The sequence below is a fragment of the Sinohyriopsis cumingii genome, chromosome 11 (genome assembly GCF_028554795.1).
Source record: "Sinohyriopsis cumingii isolate HCF-2022 chromosome 11, ASM2855479v2, whole genome shotgun sequence".
Taxonomy (NCBI): domain Eukaryota; kingdom Metazoa; phylum Mollusca; class Bivalvia; order Unionida; family Unionidae; genus Sinohyriopsis; species Sinohyriopsis cumingii.
The window spans coordinates 28392523-28416145 of NC_142971.1; the positions used below are offsets into that span (position 1 = coordinate 28392523).

Here is a 23623-nt window from a genome sequence, read left to right on the forward strand (position 1 = left end):
GGAGGAAAAGGAGAGAGGAAATTTCAGAATCCCAGAGACAGAAGATTGGGATTCTGAAGCCACTCATCCCGCCTCTGCACTTCCAACAAAAAAAGTAAAAAGAGACTGGAGTAGAAGACGTGTGTGTGGTGCCAGGCCTGGAAGGTGCCATCATTAACCAGGTGCCCTGGAGTTCAAAACAAACAGCCCTTTTCAGGGCTACCCAAACCTTTAGAAAAGAAATAGTAATCCATTTGCCAATGTGTGTATGTAGAGTAGTGTGAATATAAACACTAACTCTTTTTTTCCTAGTGTGAGTGTATATGATTGTGTTTGTAAGCGCTCACGTAAGTTCGTGTGGATAGTAGATAATTGGGTTTTGTAAGCGTTAAGTTGGTTCGTGTGGATAGTAAATTTATGTTTGTTTATTGCTGTTTCACGTATGTGGATAGTAGATAGATGAAATGAGAAAAGTAGGGGATGTTTTCCTTCACGACCGCGCGTTTTAAGTGATGATCTAGGTAATATAAGATTTTAGTCTTGGGGATGTCTTCCTTCACGTCCGCGCTTTAACTATAAGAACCACAGTATTCGTCGTTCAGACCATTCCACGGAATAAACAAAGAAGATGGAGGTGACAAAATTATTCAATCTATTAAGAGATATCTATTTCTGGATAATGGATGTTGAATATGTTGTAGGAAGAATAGAAAAGGAATGGAGTGATGGAAATAGGCAAGACTTGTTAACTATTCAAGTCAAAGGACTAAAGGTAGCCAGAGATCTCATCGCAGGGATGATAGAAGAAGAAGTCAACAAGTCAAGAGGATTTACTGACCCACCTTATGTCAGAGTGGGAAGTTTGAAGGAAGCACTGGACCATGTCATCCAAGTCAGGTGCTTCCTAGAAAAAGTAATGTATTGGATGGAGTGGCGATACGTAAAATGGGGGTTCGACCAGTTGACAAAAACGGAAGAAGTAATGAGGAAAGTGCTGACGGAAGAGGTAAAGAACATCAAAGAAAAGTGGTCTAAGGAAAGAAAAGAAGAAGAAACTAGAAAGAGAAAAGAAAGCTTTGAGAAACTCAACAATAACTGGATAAGAATACAGGAGAAATTCCGAGCGATAGGTCATCCTGACTGGATGCCTGAGTCAGAAATAAAGAAGACAGGAATAGTGGCAAAAGTTAGAAGATGGTTGAAGAAGTGGAAGAGTTAGAAGAAGAAGAAACCCAAAGGCCCTTTTCAGGGCCACTCCTATCTCTCGAAAAGACCTTGACTTTCATTGCCTACCCCTTTTTATTATTTTTTTTATTTTAAAAAAAAAAAATAGAGACCCTCCCTGTTTCAATTTTACATAGACCCTATACAGGCCCAGGGGTTTTTGTAAATGTTAAATTTACATAGACCCTATACAGGTCCAGGGTGGTTAATGTTAAATTTACATAGACCCTATACAGATCCAGGGAGACAAAAATGATACAACAGTGATGCAAACAGTAGTCATCAACAATGCAGGCTATGTGAACAGGGTTTAGTGATGTTCTACGAAAATGAATGGTTTTTAGTGATATTTCTAATTCTGAAAAAGTTTTTAAGTATTGAATAATGTGTACAAATTTATTAGTTTAGTTTAAAATATAATTTTAAGTTGCAAATATACCCTGGACCAAAATTTTGATCCCTAAGGACCCATAGGAAATGACTTTTTATAAACTTGTACAGGTCATTCTTGGTGGATCAAGTACCATTATGTTTGTATTACGACTGTTTTTATGTATGTTTGTATGTGCTCTCTCAATGTTATGTGACTTATTTATATTTGTAAAATGTATGACTAGTTGTGTTATATGCTTATCCTACCTAAATGCATTTATTATTATTATTATTATTATTATTATTATTATTATTATTATTATTATTATTAACCGTTACTGAAGAAATTATAAAATTCCCACGTAACGAATCACATCTACTCTAATTCAACGTGGAGATGATAAAAACTCGTTTATAATTATAGCTTTGTAAATGAACCAAGACATACGGGTTAGCAGATATTACGCTTGGAAATCGAATTGTCACAAAGACATATCAGTGTACTCTGTATTATTAAGTCGGCAATTTTTTTGTTTCCAGCCCTGGGTCTGAAGTACCTCAAGGAATATTCCTTGGACGACGAAGCCTGTGTTGAAACGAGTTCCCTACAGCAGGCGAAAGGATTGCTCAATCAGAATGGCCTCATATTGATAACTAAAGACCGGGGCCAAGTAAAATCTTTAATTGCACGTCAGCTATGTCTGCAGATGAAGCGAAATGGATACACCTTCTTCATTGGCAGTTTGGACTTCCTAGAAAACTATTATGATCCAAAACTCTGTCAGGTCATCTTGCTGGATGATTTTCTGGGAACATCTTATCTCGACATAAGGAACCTCCGTCGCTTTTCTACAGTCTGGCAAACATTGAAAGACTCTATCGATTCTAGGAACGTTTTCGTAGTCGCGACAACCAGAAAACTTGTGTATGGGGCTGCGATGAAAAAGCAACAAAACAAGGGCTATCTGATCTTGGATGATAAATACATTTTAAATCTGCAAGATAAAGCATACGTCTTCTCGAAAGAGGAGAAAAGTAGAATCTTTGTATCTTTAGCTAAAAGAGAGGGAATCGAAATCGTGGGAGAAGATGTCGCAAAGTTTTCCGAATGCACACAGTCAGGTTTCCCTTTATTGTGTTCTTATTTTGTCAATTGTCCGCCACTTAGAGCGACAGAAACATTCTGTACCTTTCAGTCTGAACCAATGAAGTGTATGCTAAAATATTTTGATAAACTGTTTGAAGAGGACATCAACTTATATTACCATCTCGTTATTCTGGCTCATCGAGGGGTTGATGGCATCGATACAGGTAGGGAGCTTGATAGGTCTGAAGCTTTGCAGTATGAAATTTTGAAACGAAGTTTACGACATTGTTTGTTTGAGCATGGCTATGAAGTTCAAAATACTGATACGTGTACCAGTGCGTTGATACGAAAGAGAAATGGAATTGAGTTCTTTTTACACTCATCTATTGCAGAAGCAGCTGCTATTTCGGTTGGATATCGATTTCCTTCGTTATTAATTAAGACTGCCCCATTGAAGATCTTACTGAATTTCTACAAAGAGCCGGATAATCCTGACGATTGTGAGTTTTGTGTGAAACTCTCAGGTGAAGAGGCAATGAGGCTCGCTGAAAGATTGGCCTGTGATTTCATCTATGGACTATTCGGACTTATTCTGACGAACGTAGCTCAAAGGAGCAACAATTTCCGTGCTATGTTTGAGACCGAACTCTGCAAGACGAAGAAGGACACATTGAGAGCGTTTCTACTGAGTATCCGTGACCATAACACTACTTGGCAGACAATGACCTATTGGGCAGCAAGGGCTGGATTGAATTGCTTCTTGGACAGGATCTGGAGTGCTACCAAACCTTTGATTTGCCCCTGCTTTCAAAATCATATTTTGGACATGGATCCTTTGGTGTTGTTTGGGGCAACTGAAGAAGGAAATAACTATGTGTTTACACGCATCAACTCGTGGGAACTCGATGTCAATGTAACTTTGGGTGGAAGAACTCCTCTCCATATAGCTGCGGAGGTGGCTCCAGTGGAAACAATCATTTTGTTAATTGGCCAGGGTGCAGACGTAAACCAAGTAGATCGTTCAGGAAAGACACCATTGCACGTTGCCTCTGAATTGGGAAGAATAGATATATTGAAGCTTCTCGTGTTACAGGAAGGCGAAATTTCCACCCAGGATTCTTTGGGCATGACGGCTCTCCACTACGCTTGTTACTGTGGTCATATAGACTGTGTACACTTCCTTTTGAGGAAAGGAGCAGACGTATCAGCCACAACGCAAAATGGATTAAAACCGATTCATTTCGCCTCTTTGTCAGACAAGAGTGAAATCGCAGATATGCTTCTAGAAAATGGGGCTTCTCTAGAGGCGAAGACAGAAAATGGTGTCCTACCATTGCATTTTGCAGCGAAATGGGGAAAGACAGAAAATGTAAAACTTTATTTACACAAAGGTGCTAACCCAAGTGCAAAAACAAAACACGGTAGAAGTGCTTATCACACTGCAGCATTTCATGGGCATATAGACTGCTTAATGGTCCTGTCTGAGAAAAGTATTGATCTAAATGATGGCGATCACGATGGAAATCTGCTCATTCATTTAGCATGCTCATCCGGGAATTTAGAATTGGTAAAGTTTCTTGTATCCCACGGTGCCGATCTCGAGGCAGAAACGAAATGTAAACGGGTACCACTTCATGAAGCGTCTGTCAATGGTCGGTTTGAAGTCCTATCATATCTACTCAAAACCAACGTTGATATTCACGCAAAAGACGAATTGGGTAGACAGGCAGTTCACTACGCTAGTAATGGCCATAGAGATTGTCTACGCTTGCTACTTTCAGAAGGAGTACATCCACGGTCAAGTGACGAGATGGGTCAGGAACCAATCGCTATTTCATCCTCTGGAGGTTTTGTAGATTGTATTGAGTTATTGATAGAAAAGGGAGCCAATGTCTCAATGAAGAGTAAGGATGGTACCGAGCCAATTCACTACGCGGCCACCTATGGGTGTGTGGAATCGCTTGCATTATTGATTAATCATGGAGCAGATGTCTTAGCTAAAGATAATGGCGGAAGGCAAGCAGTACACTTTGCTTCTTCCAATGGTCACATCGACTGTCTAGAGTTCCTACATTCTAAAAGGGGAGACCTTTGCACCGAGGATAATGAAGGTGTTTGTCCAATACATTATGCTGCCAGTAATGGACATGATCAATGCATTGAGTATTTGATGAAAAATGGGGTCGACTGTTATGTGAAAGATCAGAAAGGGAGATCTCCAATTCATTATGTAGCAAGTAACGGCAACGAACAATGCCTTCCTTTATTGGTAGAGCAAGGAGCAGATGTCCGTGACAGAGATTTCGACGGTCTTGAGCCTCTTCATCTCGCCGCCAACGGCGGTCATCACAATTGCGTTGTGAGGCTTCTTGATTATGGTGCTAGCATAGACGCTCGAGATAAGTTAGGAAGAAGGCCGCTCCACTACGCGGCGGCGAGTGGAGATCTCGAATCTGTGGCTTTTATGCTTATTCGTGATTACAATGTCGATGCCGTGGATGTGAAAGGTAAAACGGCGCTTCATGATGCCTGCATACAAGGACATGTGGAGTGTGCAGAATATCTGGTCAATAACGGTGCAAACGTACGTGCAAGAGATAAAGCAGGATTTCAGGCCATTCATCTGGCTGTCATCACGGGTCATACTGAAAATGTTAGGTTCCTTCTCCCACTTTCAGACATAGATTCTGAAGGCCAGCAAAAATTACGACCATTGCATCTGGCCACAATTGAAAATGATATCGAGTGCATAAAATTGCTTCTTAACAGCAATGCAGATATATCATCTCGAGATTTCCAAGGTAAGGAGCCAATTCATGACGCTATGTCCCAAGGGCATAAAGAAGCTCTGATCCTCCTCTTGGATGCGGGTGCCAATCCTCAAGCGAAAATACTGGATGGGACAGAACCAATACATCATGCTGCCAGTCAAGGTCATAGTGAGTGTCTGAAGATCATATTAGAGAGAGGTGCATCTCATTCACCAAGAGATTATGCCGGCGTAGTACCACTTCACCTGACATCAAGTCAAGGATTTCTGGAATGTACAACAATACTTCTAGACCATGGCGCTGATGTCAGAGAAAAAAGTCAGGACGGAAAAGAACCCATTCACTTTGCCGCTAGTAATGGCCATAGAGATTGTCTTGAGGTTCTCACGAAGAAAGGAGCTGATGTTAGAGCAAAAGACAACGGAGGAACCGAAGCCATTCACTATGCAGCATCAAACGGACCTCAGGAGTGCGTGATGTACCTCATAGAGGCTGGAGCTGACGCTCAGGCTACAGACAACAGCGGCAGGCATGCCATTCAATTTGCAGCTAGTAATGGTCACACTGAGTGCATCAGAGTACTGATTCAGGCTGGAGATAATACCCAGGCTACAGACAACAGCGGCCGACAAGCTATTCATTTCGCAGCTAGTACTGGTCACATTGAATGCATTCGGGGATTACTTCAAGCTGGGGTGGACGTGCAGCCAAGAGATAATTAAGGAGTTGAGTCATTGCACTATACAGCGAGACAAGGTTATGAAGCATGTGTTGAGCTATTATTAGAGGAAGGGGGCGATACAAATGCCAAATCCGTTAAAGGTTTTACTCCTCTGCACAACGCATCTATAGCAGGTCGTTTGTCGTGTGTTGATGTTCTACTTTCCAAAGGCGCAAAAAGCAACGACGTTGATGAAAATGAACACTCGGCTATTCATATGGCCACGCGAGGAGGATTCACGGAGATTGTTCACAATCTTCTTGAACATGGTACAGACGTTAACATTGTCGATAACGAAGGATAAACGGCTGAACGGCATGCAGGAATACTGGGACTAATTGAAATAGAGGAACTGTTAAAAAGGCATAGAGAGATAACTGGACAGACTCCTCTCAATCACTTGATAACTTGATAAATACTTCATGCGACTGATGAACGTTTGGGCCAGCATGTAACGCACACAGACTGGTTCACTGCTTTCTATAACGCATAGCGAGACTGATCCGTTTGTTTTCATTTAAATAAAAACAAAGACCTCTTTCTCTGGAAAAACATCTACTTTAGATCTTGGCTTTATTAACCGTTTTAAAGTTAAAGGAAGAAGAAGAAAACGTCATTAACACCGAAGAGACTCATGCCAGTGTTCGATTACATCTATACATCTCTCCGTTCCAGCTGAGTGAAATGTTGCTCTTGTGGTATTTATCTACGAGATTGATGCAGTCTTTGGCTCCCTTCCGCTCCGATTAGTAGGAGGGGGTAAAAGGAAAAATTTACAAAACATTAAATTCAAATGACGTGTACCCTCTGCTGACTTGGGGATGTAGAACAGGAACATTGTGCCACCACCACCACCCCGACCGTCGTAGGAGACAACTAATAGTGGCAACTTGTTTACCGCGTAATGATATACAAAACGAGCTCCTGGACTTTGATACGATGTGCTATATGGTATACCTGTTTTTGTTTTCCATATTTAGCAGTCAGAATAATTTCCAATATCAACACTTTGCCGTGAAGTAAGTATGTTGTTTTCTCTGGGATCCTCTGCGGCAGTAACTCTATCTACATAAAACTACAATACAGTATTATTATAAATTTTCATGAAAATAATATATTTCTTTCAATTATTTTGAATTTTTAAACCAGCCTACTGCATTTCCGTGAAAATAATATTACGTTCATTTCCATTCGAAGTGAACAGCATAACTACTATTAATTCCACGCCATTTAAATTTGTATGAAACAGAAAAGCTGATAATTGTATATTTAATCATTTTTCACGGATGAGGCCCTTCCCCGTGAAATATAGCTTGAAAGGCATTATCATAAGTCCACAATATGTCAAATTACAAATATTTGGTTCAGTATTTTACGTTTGAAAAGGTGCGTTAAAACCATTTAATTCATTTTATGTTTATTTATTTTATCAACCTTCGGGTTTTTCTGTCCCCTCTCCCCACCCCCAAAACAAAATTTCAAACATATTTGATTATTGTGAGGCTTTATTATCGTTGCTGAGAGCGACGAACAGGAATTCATATACATAAATATGTAAAATGACAGTCGAGTATTGAAAATTTCACATCACTAGTGGAAAATTTCCAAATATAAGTAATCATAAATCTGTTGGATTTTGACATTTTCCTTTAAAGCAGTAAATATTATGGCCTGCAACATCTAAAGTTATCGCAGACTCCTCTCATTCACACTGGTAACTAAAACAAAATTTTAGTTATTTATTTACTTTAATATCAAAACATTATCATACTTTCTGCGTACTCCGATTATTTCAGCTTCGTTCTTTTAATCGGATGACAAATTTGCTTGACTTTGTGCCAGCTGAAACATTCTTTTGTTAATGCGAGGCTTTATTATCATTGCTGAAAAAGATGGGAATTGACGCAATGTAGGGATGCAATTTTGGTCACATTTTTGCGCATGGTAAACAAGAGTTGGGATGATTTTAGAGCATATTTATCCGGTTAAAATATTTACATTAGGACATGATCATATATCTGAGTCTTTTAATTAATATTTTGATTTTGGTCTATATTCATTTACTAATCCAGACAATATTATCACTTTACGAAAACCTAAGTAATCCGAATTTACCGACTATTGCAAACCTTATGATAAACAGAAAATTAATGAATATTTAATGCAGTTGTTTATGGCTTGTGTTATGTATATCTATATTATGTATATTATTTTCATAATAATAGTTTTTGTATGGGTTATTTAGTTAATGACAGTTTTAATGCTAAAAATCCCTTGATCGTAGTTTGTACCATAAGATGAGTTGTATATAGTGCGTACTATATTTTATTCATAAGTATCAAAGTTAAGTCGTACTGATAAGTGCAAGGTAACATCACGTGATCCGCCAAGGACAGTCGTTCTTTGAATGGACGTCGTCGGTTTCCTAACAAAGGCAAAGCTGACCGAGTTTCTGATTAGTTAGAGTAACCCATGTGACCCTTGTTTACTGCATAGGTATTTCGAAATACCATATGATTTATTCAAAAGCTTTTTATGTCGTTCTAGCTATTACGTACTAATTTCTATGTAAAATGATTATTACACGGAATAATTATTCTTATTGGCAGTACAGGTCTTGTAAGATTTATATCAGCGGATTGATTCATTTATGTAATATAATCATTCGTTGTAATTGCGGTGCTATAATGTTCATTCAAATATGTTATGTACATTTGATTTAATTATGTCTGATTTAATATATATTGATTTAATTATGTCTGATTTAATATATATTTATATAAATTATTGTTGTTCAGTTTTACATTTATTTTTAATTTTTATTACATGATATTGTAATGAAAATTTATTCACTAGAGATGATACTTTTTTCAGAAAATAATTTGACCTTGACTGTTAGTTTATAAACACCAGGTGTTGATCTAAATCCTGAACTTGTCTCAAAATTTGTGGCAATCACGTAAACAAGTTATATCTTTATTTTAAAAGAAACTGTAAACTTTAACACTACAGACTGCAGCATACGTCATCGTCTTCCATCTTGGATTCTTCGCCGAGATTCGAAATTGAAATCAGTAGAACATTTTGTTATTAGGACTCCAACAATTTTATTCTTGGATTTTTCTTGGATTATTTTGGATTTGATTCTATAAAACCGTAAGTTCATATATTCTTTTTTCATTTTTACAGAATTTTTCCAAGGAAATAAATTATTGTATTTTTCAAAGATTGTTTTCGCTCTTTCTTGTGTTACTATTTATTCGAGCCTAAACAACTGACATAAGAAAATAATATTTGGATATATAATCGCAGTACGAATTTACTGTGAAACTTTCAAGGACATTTCGATTAATAGCCCTAATGGAATTACCGTGAATTCTTCAAAGAAATGTTGATTTAGAAACATATTTATTCTTCTGTTTTGTTGGTACACCAGTACAATACAGTTATCATACAGAATACCTTTGGAACGTATTCGGATTTCTTGGAATTATTGGAAAGTGATAGAACTGTAAATATTTTAGGAATTCATTCACGATGCTAAGTTATTTTAGGAAAATAAATTAATTCTTTAAATTATACAAAACTTGTTGGTTATTCTTTCTTGTTCCGCTGTTTAAGATCCTAGAGACTTAACACGTAGTGTCTATATTGACTAATATTTCCTTGAAAGGTGAGCGGAAATTCTAAATATATTATCTAAATTTAATTAAATAAGTAGGATGACTATATGTAAAGTGTCGAATTTTGAATTGTATTCAACCTTAAAGTTGAATACATTGATCATTAAATAAGCAGGAAAAGTATTGTGAAGGATCACTTCGACCTTTTTTGTTTTCTCCCCCATGTCTGTGTTAAAACATGAAAGGCTAGAATTTATGACTCAGTGAGATTGATCGGGCCATTGCTAAGCTGTCCTGAGAAAGTAAACATCTTAGCTACCAACCATAACCGCTTTATAGGAACCCATGTCAAATTATCATTTTCAAAGGGAAATTGATATGCACCGTAAGCTGTCTAAGATAGGATGAAAGAAATGATTATCTTGGGATAAATTTAGGAACCGCTGCTTACGATTGGGCAGAATAAAGTAAGGCGTACGCTTTGAAAATAATGTGATTTTAAAGTGACGACCTTAGTCGAAATTCTTTAGTCTTAAAATTCCTGAGAGGATTAGTTCGTCTCCGAGGAGAAACTTGGTCGCACGTGAAGATTAACTTAATGGACCGCATACAGGTAGCTAAAACCTACATGCACAGCCAATTGAATTATATAATGAGCACGGTGCATTTTACAGAAGCCATGAGTAGTAACATAGAACGGAAAATACTGAGCTTTATTTGGAACAACAAAATTCACTATGTAAAGAAAAAAACATATGCAGATCGAAAGAGAAAGGAGGGTTAGCCCTACCTAACTTAAGTATAAAACAAAAATTCAATATTTTAACTAGATTTAGACAGCTGAATAACTCTCCCAAATTACAATGAGAAGCAATGTACATTTACATCTGTGGTTATCTATGTCGTTTTAACATTGCAATCTACAAAAATAACAAATTAACTAAACTATTAGAACCTCCTGGATATTGTATGAGAATCAGTGAACTCGTATAGAAATACAGGGATAAATTAGGATTATGGGATAGAGGGAAGAACACTGTATTCTATATTAAATGATAAAGCCACCCAGAAGAAACAAGATAAAGAATTTCGCTATCCAAATCTAAACTGGTCGGCCATATAGAAAAATTAGGCAGGTACTCGGCCTCCATACAAAGTAGGCTCTTCATATACCTGCGAGGCTCCCTTCAAGATGCATATTATAAGTGTTATACCGCATTGTAGATGATGCGGCAATCATTTGAATTCAAAGGATCACTTAATACTCAGATGTCCTAAAATATATGTAGAAAGACAGGAGTTAAAGAATAAAATTTTAAATATGGTATACTAGAAGAGAAGCAATTTCTATTTACAAATAATATTAATGACAGGAAGATTTATAATGAATTAATAAATTATATTATCTCCATAATAAAGATAGTAAGGGAAGTCTTTAAAATCAAATAATATCCACCTTCAAAGCAATTAAAATAATAGTAAACCTTAAAGAGGTCCTTATACTTAACTAACAAATTATCTATAACAAATACCTCGTATAATTAACAGATTATTTAGAACAACAATTACACACGCAAGGGACAGGGATATGGCCTTGCTGACTAAGGAACATTAAGATGGAACGACGCCTAAGCTACGTGACTTACGTGTGATAGTACGGGACATACCAGATCTCCCTAGAAGCAAGGTTATCAACAAGAACATTGCAAAAACAGAAACACGGGGAACAAACTAGTAAACAATACTAGGTATAAATACACAAAACATGCACATGCTTAACATGCAAATACCTATTTCAATCCTCTTCTATCTATCTTTCCTCCTACTCAAGCACATACACTAAAATTATATTATAGGTTCCAAAAGGCCGGGAAGTATGGTACCAACACGAAGAGCTCACAAGTGTCACAGCCAAACAACCCGAGCCATAGCGGAACCATTAATTAAGTAACAACTTAAAGAATTTGATCTCTAACAGCCAGTCCGTACAAAAAAAAAGAACAAAGGATAATTTACAAAACAAATTTCACACACATATAGCAAACACCGGACAACACTGATCCCTGGCAATGATCACTCTTTGTAATAAAACTCCAAGACTGCTAAGAGTCAAGGAGATTCTAACACTAGAGTAGAGCGGCGTATAAACACTAGATCAAATTTAATTAATTAAACCAAACTTCTAATAAACGTAATACAAACAACACTTACACGATGGGGGAAAACAAAAACACATAAAATTCTTTAACGTTCGGCACTAGGGGGTCCCGTCTATGATGCAAGTCTGAGAGGGATCACACCAAAAAACAGAGGACGCCTAAAAAGAATAGTGCTTTCCACGTTAAACAAGAAAAGGGGAATAGGTGGCCGTCTTGTAAGAAAAGACAGGGTTTAGTCTAAGACGCACAATTTCTGAAAGAGAACAGCATTAAGGTACGCAATTTTAACTTTCCCACGTAAATTTCTATTTTTTTAAATTGTTTTATGCAAATGTGTTTGATTTGACTAGGATTCATATTACGTATCGTTAATTCAATTTCATGGTAATATGTTGAAACTAGGGTTGTTATGTAATTGATCTCTTTAATTTTACAGTTACTAGCTCACTGATAGAATTGACGATTGCATGCTGTCCATTTTTTCATATGTGTAGGATTTCATAGGGTTATATGAAATAAGTTTCTTGGTCTGATAGGACGATACTGATTATCGTGAGTTATCGACAATGTAATATTTATATCTGATTTTGTAATGTTTAAATAATCTTGGAAGTTAGGAATTGTTGTGAGCTAGAATTTTGTGAATTTTATGCAATAGTAATCGAGCATGTGTTAGCGTAGGTGATGAGATACGGTAACGTTAGAGATACCGCTAGTGTGTTAATTATAGCCTGCTGCTGTGAAGCGAGGGTGATGTTCTATCGGATCAGTTCAGAATTTATGCAGTGTGGATAGCTAGTATGCTTCTGAGTAACGTAAGTGAGGGAATTTTATGTAGATGTAGAAAATGGCACATACAGAGATTTATGGGTAAATTTTGTCCTTTAAGGAACAACTTTCTGGTGATAGACGGGACAGTCCGAAGACGGACGTCCAAAGAAAGAAGTGACGAGTTCAGAAGAAAGAACTAGGAAGTCCAGGAAGGGGTGAAGCGTGGAGACAATGAAGGCTGGAGGAAACAGGAAGACGTTGATACGTAGTCAAGGGAGGAAGGTGGTGCAATCAGTCGTGGACATTGCGCTCTTTTCTTCCCAATGTTCTTGCTCAGTTCTCTGTTGAAATTCTATTTTTCCACTCCCATCGGGCTATAATATCGAGGGAGGTCATCCTCTAGATCACGTCAGCCAAATTCGATTAACCACCCCTCTTACTAAGAGGGCGACAATACACTATATATGGAAAATATGTAAATCCCATCCCCCGAGAAACTAGCATAAGGCGTTAAGCATCTTAATTCAACACATCACTATTTTACGAACACTCCAAGTACTAAGCAATCTTCATAGCATTTATAAGTAGCAATGCCTAGGCTAGGACCAAATGTTTTATTTGTACTCTTGTAGTTTTTCTTTCCTATCGACTAATCGAAGAAGATGCCAATAACTAAGTGTAGGCATTCCTATATTCTTACACATGATTTAAAATTATTACTTTGGAAAAAGCAGTCAATATGATAAAAGGTGCAAATGAAGATTATGAATTGGAAAACATTTGTCTTAATAGACCAATAATGAGTTTAAAAGGAGTTTTGATACACCAATAATGAGTTTAAAAGGGGTCTTAATACATCAATAATGAGTTTCAAAGGTGTCTTAATGCGCCAATAATGAGCTTAAGGTGGGTCTTAATACACCAATGATGAGTCTAAAAGGAGTCTTAATACACCAATAACGAGTTTTAAATGGGTCTTAATACACCAATAATGAGTTTAAAACTGGTCTTAATACTCCAAAAATAAGTTTAAAAGGAGTCTTAATACATCACTATTTAGTCTAGCTGAAATCTTAATATACCAAAAAATTAGTCTTAAAGGAGTCTTAATATTGTGCAAAACAGATTATTTCAATCCTTTAACAAAACGTATAACGATTACTATGGAAGGATTACCTTACATGTTTTATTCGCAAGGGTAAACGTTAGTTCAGCAATTTACAGAAGCATGCTTTTGATTTTATTGTAATTAGCTGTGCAGCTCTTATGTACAGTAATATTTACAACATAAAAAAAATACTTTTTAGAGGCAGCAATGTAATTCTAATAGATCCTTTGATAAATTCGATAAATGTGTAGAATTAGTTATTATTATACACCAGGAAAACAATACTATGTTTTTTACAGACAATTTTGCAAATTTGGATGACGAAGACACGAAAGCAACCAATTTAAGACAGTTAGCATATATATGCATGCATTACGGAATATCTGTATGAGTAATAGTGCAAAGGTCTTACACTCAAAAGATAAAAAGTATATGAAAATATTATTGATGAATAAATAATGTAGTACCAGTTGCTTTTAAAGATGAAATAGATACAAAGTTAGCAGAAAACAAAAGTAATGAACTGTTAATGAGGCTGCAATATGCTTTTTATAACAAGATGGTAGGAGAGGATCATCTCATTAGTTACTTAATTAGACATAAGATAAACTCCTCATGTTATAACTAAACAACAGTTATCATCATATAATGAAACAGGAACGTTCATTATCGTAATATTGTGTATCTCGTGATGGTACGATCTAATTGATTTCATTTCTTGCTAATTAATAGTTTTGTTAAATAGATAATATTTGTACAAATCTAAATTAAGATTTTTTTAACAACAGATTTCTTAATTCTTTTCGATATTTTGTCAGTACTGAAAACATAATGCTTATTTCTAAAGGACACACCTATCTTGTATTGGTATACTATTCGTCTCACCTTTGAATAACTCAACGACTTTATTGTTAATTAATGGTATTCCATATTATCATATATTCTTTTTGTAATCTCTCGTATCATAAAATGGTAGATTTTGTTTTATACGGTTATTAAGGTCGCCTGTATCAACATTTATAAATTAAGAATATTTTTCGGTCATGAAATGTTTATTTTGTGACTATATTTGTTCTTAAAACTGTTATAGTAAAGTGTTCAATCAGCAACTTACTTACCTCTAGCAATGTAAAGCCACAATACATTAGTCTGGCTAATTTGATTTTCCTGTTTTTAAACAAATTAATACCATATCTTGATGTAATAGTGGTATCCTAAGATGTGAAATATCATTTCAAGTTTACAATATTTGTTTCGTTACTACATATTTTCACATTAGTTCTCTCTTTTTTATAACAAAATCTACCTGTTTTATAAAGACACCATTATTCATTTACTTACAAAAGTAATTTTTAAAGTCATTAGTTTCTTTTTATCTTAAATAACATTAAATCAAATATGTCACAGCATAAGCGGCGATAGTAGTTGCGATACGGCGGGTGTTTTTTTTTAATCGGCTGTCACATGTGCGATTTCGGCCAGCCTGGCCCGTGAAAGAATTTGGAAATGGAATTGCGTTACCGTTGAGTTAACTGTCTCACGGTCAGACGTTGCTCTTCCGGAGGAAATCCCAATAGTACAAGTATATCTGCTTTGCTTGAACCTCTTAGCATCCTTATTCCAGAGTCTCTCACTGATTGCTTTAGGTGGTTCATGGTATGCATCATAATAATCATTTATTCAGCAATGAAGATTTTGTAAAATTTATATTCCTTTATCAGGATCTGTAATCGCAATCGCTTCGATCGTTGATATTAGTTCATTGACTTCTCTGTCTTTATCAACAGCGTCGATGTCGTTAGAGTGTTCCTGATCAGCTTCGTTGACTTTTTCATTATTTCTTTTCTCGATATTTGCGTTGGCAAGTATTTGCCAGCCCGAGCGATAATACTCGTTTACAGATCAACATGGCATTGTGTCACTTGCATTCAATTGCTGCTTTGAGCAACTTTCCACTCAACCTATCCTAATGCGGTACCTTATATTCTAGAGTATTGTGCAGTGGATATTATTGGATTTTACGTCCATTAATCGAAAAATATCTTTCACCCATGACAGTAATTTTAAAACTGAGAGTAGCCTCTCGTAAGCAAGCTGTGTCATCAGGCTGCTGAGACTGCAAATGAATTCCATATAGCTTTCCTTGCTCGGATACAATTTTCTTTAAGCCTGTATTTGGCCAGATAACTGCTTACTTGCCAAGTTTCGTCTGCAAAAATCTCAACCGAAAGTTGAACATACTTCTCTGGATTAAAAATTTCGGCGTGCTGACACCACACATCATGGATAACAGCGTCCCATGTGTATATTTGGACTTACGCAAGATGATTTGCAGTTTGACCTTACAATGCAGTGCTGTTTCCAGTCAGACTGTTTAATTTCCACACATTTCATTTAATAATAGTTTGGAATCTGAATGCATTATTCCATTCGGGTTTTCTGACCATTTTATTCAATATGAAATCATTTGGAATCTAAATTCATCATTTTCTTTTCTAGACATCATTTTATCTAATACCACGTCATCTGGAAACAGATTTCATTATTCCATTTTCTTTTTTAAATCCTTTTATTTAATATCACATCATTTGGAATCTAAATTCATCATTTTACTGGTTTGCTCCGGTGGCCTAGTGGTTAGAGCGTCCGCGTCGGATGCGGGAGGTATTGGGTTCGATCCCCGGCTGAGTCATACCAAAAGACTTACAAAAATGGTACCAGCAGCTGCCTCGCTTGGCGCTCAGCATTAAGAGGTTAGTGTTAGGACTGGTCGGCCTGGTATCAGGATAATGTGACTGGGTGGGACATCATGCTACATGTCTGCGGCATGATGCCCCAGTGCTAGACATCACTATAAACTGTCACACTGCAGACATCATAGCGATATGACTGAAAAACTGTTAAAGCTACGTTAAAAATCCAAATCATACACACGCTCATTTATTGGTTTAAATCAGTTGATTTCATGTTATGTGAATTTAATTAATAAAACTTCATTTGGAATCAGAACTCATCATTCCGTTTTGCTGTTTAAATCATTTTCATTTTATTTAATACCAGATCATTTGGAGTTTAATGATTTCATTTGTTGAGTTAAAATATTTAATTTTAGACCACGTCAGTTTATTTAATACCACGTCATTTGGAAGCAGATATCATCATTTTGTTTTGTTCTCTAAATCATTTAATTTCATACAAAAGTCATTTCATTAAATACCACGTCATTTGAAATCTGAATTCGTTATTTTATTTTTGGGGTTCAATCATTTCATTTTATGCTACATCATTTCATATCAAACAACATCATTTGGAATATGAATTCATCATTCCATATGTTGGGTTAAATCATTTCATTTCACAATACCACGTCATTGGAATCTAAATTCATCATTCGATTTTGTTCGTTAAACCATTTCATGTGGCACCACATTATTTGGAATCTGGATTTATCGTTTCATTTGCTAGGTTAAATCATTTCATTTCATACTACATCATTTGATTAATGTCATTTTGGCGGTGACGGCTGCCCATAGTCATCCTTGAAACATTTCAACATTGACCCTGAATAGTGGGAAGATGTCGCACAAATTCGCTCCACCTAGCGCAGCCCCATACTGGAGCTATAGACTTTGAAATGAGGAGAATTGCAGAGGCAGTTCAGAGGATCGAGCAGCATCAATCACGAATCTGCAGCACATCCTCTATTGATCAAGCAACTCCAAGCGGCATCTCCTGTGCAGTGTGCCACAGGTATTACAGACCACAAATTAGCCTGGTCAGCCACTCACGTACTCACAAAAACCAAACCAGTGAGCTCATTGTCATCTTCGACCTCGAAGGACGATGAACAAGACCACGAATACATTTGACATGTAGGAAAAAAATAAGTCATGCAAACTCTTGACAGCATTGACAATAACAAGTACTGCATCTCTCCCTTACTGCCAATGTAAAAATGAATAAATTGCAGAATTGTCATCCATGGCCTGTTATTTTAGTGTTCAATAATTCTGGTGCAATGTTTCTTTCTAGTGCAATGACTTAGTGAGATAATTTTAGATATCATGTACATGTGCACTCATAGTCACGGCTGGTATGAAAATTTTGTATCTCGAAATTATTAACTGGATATTGTTCTGCATATTTAATTTGTGTTGTTGGTTGGGAAATGAATTAATTATTTATTTGTTGAATTTTACAAAACTTGTTGGTTCTCGATCTTTATTGTTAGTTAGTTGAAGATCATAGAGTAGTAACACCATGTCCAGCAACAATAATTCGAGTCGTTTTTTAAATCGACAGTGGTCATGTCCGGTTGTTGAGAATCAGGCAAGCAGAAGTGAATTTTGTGTCAGATTAATCTCTTCTGTACATAGGCAACAAATTTATGCCAGTGCAGCTAGCAGCAGGGAGGGCGAACAACCTCTAATTGATTCACTCGTATTTTCGCAAATTAAGCCTTCCTACGAAAACACAAAAATCGTATTAAAAAAAAATGCGTATCCAGCGTAAAACAACTTTGTTTACCTGTTATCGCCGGTATGTTTTTTTTTCTTTGTCGAGCTGAAGGAAAAATGCGCGATTGTCGGTGACAATTTGGAGGCGAGTCCTCCCTGCTGCTATTATCCAAAAATCGTATCTAACCCGACTCGATACCGTGTTCGAGGATCATGTAAATTTATTGTTATAAATCCGTGCGGGGTTGATTGGGCATGACTAAATAAATTTCTAAACTTATTTATATCCATATCACCACTGCACCAAGTCTGATGTATATTTCGTAACGTGTGTGTATCAACCGTTAAACACTGCAAGAATATTACAGTTATCCCTGATCACTTTAGGAATTTGTGTATATCGCTGGGTTACATAAATCACATCAGTATTTTTGTGTCTGCCTCTGGAAAATATCCTACCTGGATTTGATTGTTTATCCAACATCACATCATCGTAAACAACTAAATTATTAATAAATCCATCAATATCATCAATACTTGGCGCTTCATTAATGTCAGTTATAAATTCAACAACATCATCACCGTTTTCATTTAATGATTTTGCACTTTCATTAAAATCTTTGAACACTTCGTAGCATCGTTGATCGTCCACAGATGGAGCTACCAAATACAACTTGTCCCACTTCATCCACTTCATTATTAAATTAAGTAACAACTGTGTTTTACCACTCCCAGATGGGCCAATTATAATCATACGAACAGAATTTGGTAGCGCTGCGTGATGCTTAACTGGTTCTCGTTTCCTCGTTGCAGAAAAGTCAGTGATTTCCATTAGATATAATATAAAATAAATATGGATTTATATTGTGTAAAATGTAGAGCACGTACCCCAACAGGTGATTTAACAACTATTACAACAAAAAATAACAGATCAGCGGTTACGGGCAAGTATGAACGATGCGGTACAAAGAAATTTAAATTTATCTCCAGTGGTAAGTCAGCGCAGTCAGCGCCAAAGCCAAAGTCAAAGCCAGCGTCAAGTAAAAAATAAAAAAAAACGAGGTGATATTGCCGCCAAGTTAACAAAGTTGCCAGGAGCTCCGTGGGCTAAATACCCAGGAGAAAAACATCTTCCAGGATATAATTAATGTGGTCCTGGAACCAGACTTGATGACCAAGATCAACCAAACCCAGGTGAGTATCCGGTAAACGCTATTGATAAAGCGTGTCATGCGCATGATGTAGCTTATAAAAGTAAAAATCTACAAGATAGGCATCTCGCGGATGTGAAATTAATTCACGCGCTAAATTCCATCACTGATAAATATTTCAAGAAGAGGTTAGCTAGTTGGTTAATAAAATCCGCAATGAAAGGTAAATTAGCGCTAGGTGCTGGTAATTAATTATAATGGAGTCGATGTATTATTCCCCAAGAGGATACTGGAAAGGTAGCGCAGCAATTAGTAAACTCGCTGAAGCAGCAAAAGTCACACGTGATACTGCAGCAGATTGGTTATCCAAACAGGCAATATGGCAAATTTATCTACCGCGTCTTAAGAAAATTAATTTTGCACATTTTAATGTTAGTGTTCCTAATGAAGTTCATCAAGCTGATATATTATTTCTACCACATGATACCGTTAAAACCCAAAGACGTCAAATTACATACAAGTACGCGTTAACTGTAGTTGATGTTGCAAGTAAATACAAAGATGCAGAACCGTTAACGACTAAAACAACATCTGAGGTTGCTTCTGCTTTTGAACGAATCTATCAACGAGGACCTCTACGATGGCCACATCTCTTACAAGTTGATCCTAGCAAAGAATTTCAGGGTGCAGTATCATCAACGATGAAGCAACATAATGTCACCATCAGACGAGGGCATACTGAGATTCATCGTGATCAGGCAATTGTTGAACGATTTAATCGAACACTTGCTAAGCGGTTATTTGGATATCAGTACGCGAAGGAATTCATTCAGGACAAGAGATCGCGTGAATAGGTTGCAAGATTACCAAGCGTGATAACTGCATTAAATAATGAAATAACTCGAACAACCAACATGAAACCTATTAAAGCAATTACCAAAACAAATATACCACAACGACGTGATTTTTCAGCACAACCAATACTGGGTGATGTCACTGTGAGATATTTATATGAAACAGGTGAACTTGAAGGTGGCAAAAAAAGAGCGACTGATCCTATCAGGAGCATCACGACACACAAGATATCTAACATAACTTGATCTACAGGTAGACCCGCAATTTATAGACTGGATTCAACTGCTCCTCAACGTGGATTCACACGTGAACAATTACAAGTAATTCCCGAGGACACACAATTACCGCCCAGATCACTTAACTAGCACCCCGACGTCGATTACATTCAAGACATGTCAGCATCACATTTTGTCATGTATGACCAAGACGATTATCTTTTCTATCTACGGTGAATTGTCTTGGATTATTACTCGAATACTGCCACAACATTATACAATTACAACTCGCACAGTGATTATTCTGCTGTTGTTTCAGTGTCATGATAAATTCAACGTCAAGGTCAAAATCACGATTATTTTTTTTGTCACTCTGTTTGCAACCGGCTAATTTTTTTCTTATTATATCACTGTTGTTTTCATTATTAATTTCATCAGCCATTAACTCATCCAAGACAATTCTCCGCAGTTGAGATATTCTTCTGACTCTAGACACAGCCAAGTAAGCTAAGTTTGACCACTCGATTCGATCATCAACGATCCAAACAACTGTATCAGAAATAGTCAGTCCTTGAGATGAATGAATCGTCATTGCGTATCCTAGCGTCCACGGGGATTTATCAGCGCGCAGTGCATCTTCAACAACATTGACATCAACTGTGACAATATCATTTAATACTAAATTCTGTTTCCCTGACTGTTCTGGTATATCAACGTCAATATTTTGTAGTCGTGTATTAGCTGGTCTATAACACAACGGCACTGGCAGCGCCGGGAACTTTTCTCTTTGTAATTGAAATAACTGCTTTTGAAGTGTGTCTCTGACTATCTTTCAACTTGCCACTATCAAATCGTTTGGTTTCCATGTTTTCCAAAAGTCGCTCATTGAGGTCTCTGAAATCATTTTACGCATAATTTCACATTGAATTGTATTCGGTTGTAGTCTGATTAATTTCTTGAACTCGTTTAATTCTGCATCAAGAGATCTATAATCATCAGACACTTCTTCATAATAATCAACAAAATCTTTTAACCACAAACGCGGAGATGGACCAACAAAAGGTGGTGGCTGACCGTGATCGCCGCACATAACGACTGCAGTATTTTTTGTTAGCAGCCAATCAAGAAATATTTTTAATATATCTAACGACACTGTGCCTATTTCATCCCAAATAATAATCCGCGGAATATATTTCTCTCCCATTCGGTCAGGAGTCCACACACCACCGCTGTATTTGAAAAAGCTGTGATAAGTACAAGAATTGACTCCTCGTTGTTTCATCTCTCTGGCGAGTCTATGTGTAGGTGTTAGCACAATTAAATCTGAATTTCGAAATAATTCAATCACTCGAGTTGTCTTACCAGAACCTCCCGCCCCGTTCAAATAAACGGTTTTGTGTCTGGATACTGGATCATACACAGAGGCGCCGACGACATTTCTGATAATTCTGATTTGCAATAACTATCTTTAACCGCAACATAAGCGGATTCACAATAACAATGTAACATTTCCTTTTTTATTCTCCACGAACTCCATGATTCGTCATTGCTTGTAAAACGAGCCAGTAATTCTGAATATCTTTTATCGATATAAAATGAATCCGTTGCAACTCTAACTGCAGTGTCAGGAAATCTATTTATCATTGATAGCAAATTTATAGAAACATAAGCCAGCATCGAAGATCTTAAATGTGTGTACTGAGGTGATTCTCTAGTAATGTAACTAACAATTGTGCCCAACCGTGTTCCGTCAGACAAGTAAGCGTCCTCCCGATTACAAAATATATTTCTTGCAGCGGCATCAGCAGTTATACAATTTAATTCAGTATCATCCATAATCAATCGTGAGTGATGCCGTTTATGATCATACGCACCACCTTGAGTAAATTTACCGATTATTCTTCTACCAAGGTCTTTTGCTGTTTTTTCACTGTTGCTGAGTTTAATCTTAAGAATATTAGAAGCGTCATTAACAATGACATCAGTAGAAACGTTTGGACACTCTCGTGCATATTCTTCAATGACTTCATCGAGAATGATACGCTCCGGTGTTGGTAACCAAACCGAAGTCTGCGGCCGATATGATATAATTGCTTCACTGACCGTCAACGATATCAGTATTATTTTGTCAAGCATATATCGTAATAACACTATTGGTGCCCAACGCTTCTTCGAAAATGTCTGCCAAACCAAACATAACAAATCGGATGAAGCTCTTCAGCGAATTCAAACGATGCCACACGAGTAAATCCTGTCAGATCAAAATCGGGTAATGGACCATTAATAGCAACTCTGGCCATCTCATGACAAGGATGACCAAATCTTTTAAAATATTCAGCACACTCGCCCATCCCGAGAAAACTTCCCGGATAACATGCAATCATCTACAGAAATGATATCCTTGTGGTCATACTTGGTATTCCACAAACCGCCATGCCCGTATTCGATACAACTTAACTGAACATCTTCAAGGAACTCAGCATGTGTTGGTCTCCATGAATTTCTTTCTCTGGCAGCGTGGGCAGCAACCGACAGAACTGTAAAACAATTAGTTAATAACTGCTCAGTGTTTTCTGAATATTTCTGTGCGAGTTTTTTCATTTCTTCATGCAGAGATTCTTTACGATATAATTCGCCGTTAGGTCTTACAAATTGATCATACTTACCATCTTCGGAACTTTTAAACAACCACACCGACACAGGGTCGTTTTTGCTTATCCGGCTGATAGCATCAAACATTCCACCCCAAGGATTCTCTGACGAATAATATTTTACAACACGATCTCGTGGAAACATTGTTACTGCGTTAGTCCAAGCGTGAGCGTTATGGTCAATAATTTCAATTGGCGCTCCCTTTCCTTTATTCGCTGATTCATATAAGATCTCTCAGGTTAATGTTTTTACTATCACTGGAAACTTTAATTTACTTGATAACTCAGCGACATCGTTTATTGACGCTCCTGTATCCTTAACCGATTCAGCCCATTTGTTTATTTTTTCACGTCGCAGATCAGTTAACCCGTTTACGCGTTTTGCGTTTTTGAAATGTTCCATTACTCGCTCGGCTACACAATTTAGCCTTGATAATCTCACTGGGGCAAGTTTATTAATTTTTGGTGTTTTTATCAGA

General features: G+C 36.9%; 1 protein-coding gene across 1 annotated transcript in view; it reads left to right on the top strand.

The window, feature by feature from the left end:
* The window catches only part of LOC149787823 (uncharacterized), an 80778-nt gene that overhangs the window by 38255 nt on the left and 18900 nt on the right, over window positions 1–23623 (top strand). The window contains exon 3 of the mRNA XM_089975589.1: window positions 2116–6134. Within this exon, the coding sequence (XP_089831715.1) occupies window positions 2116–6134 (4019 nt within the window). The remainder of the gene's footprint in view (window positions 1–2115; window positions 6135–23623) is intronic.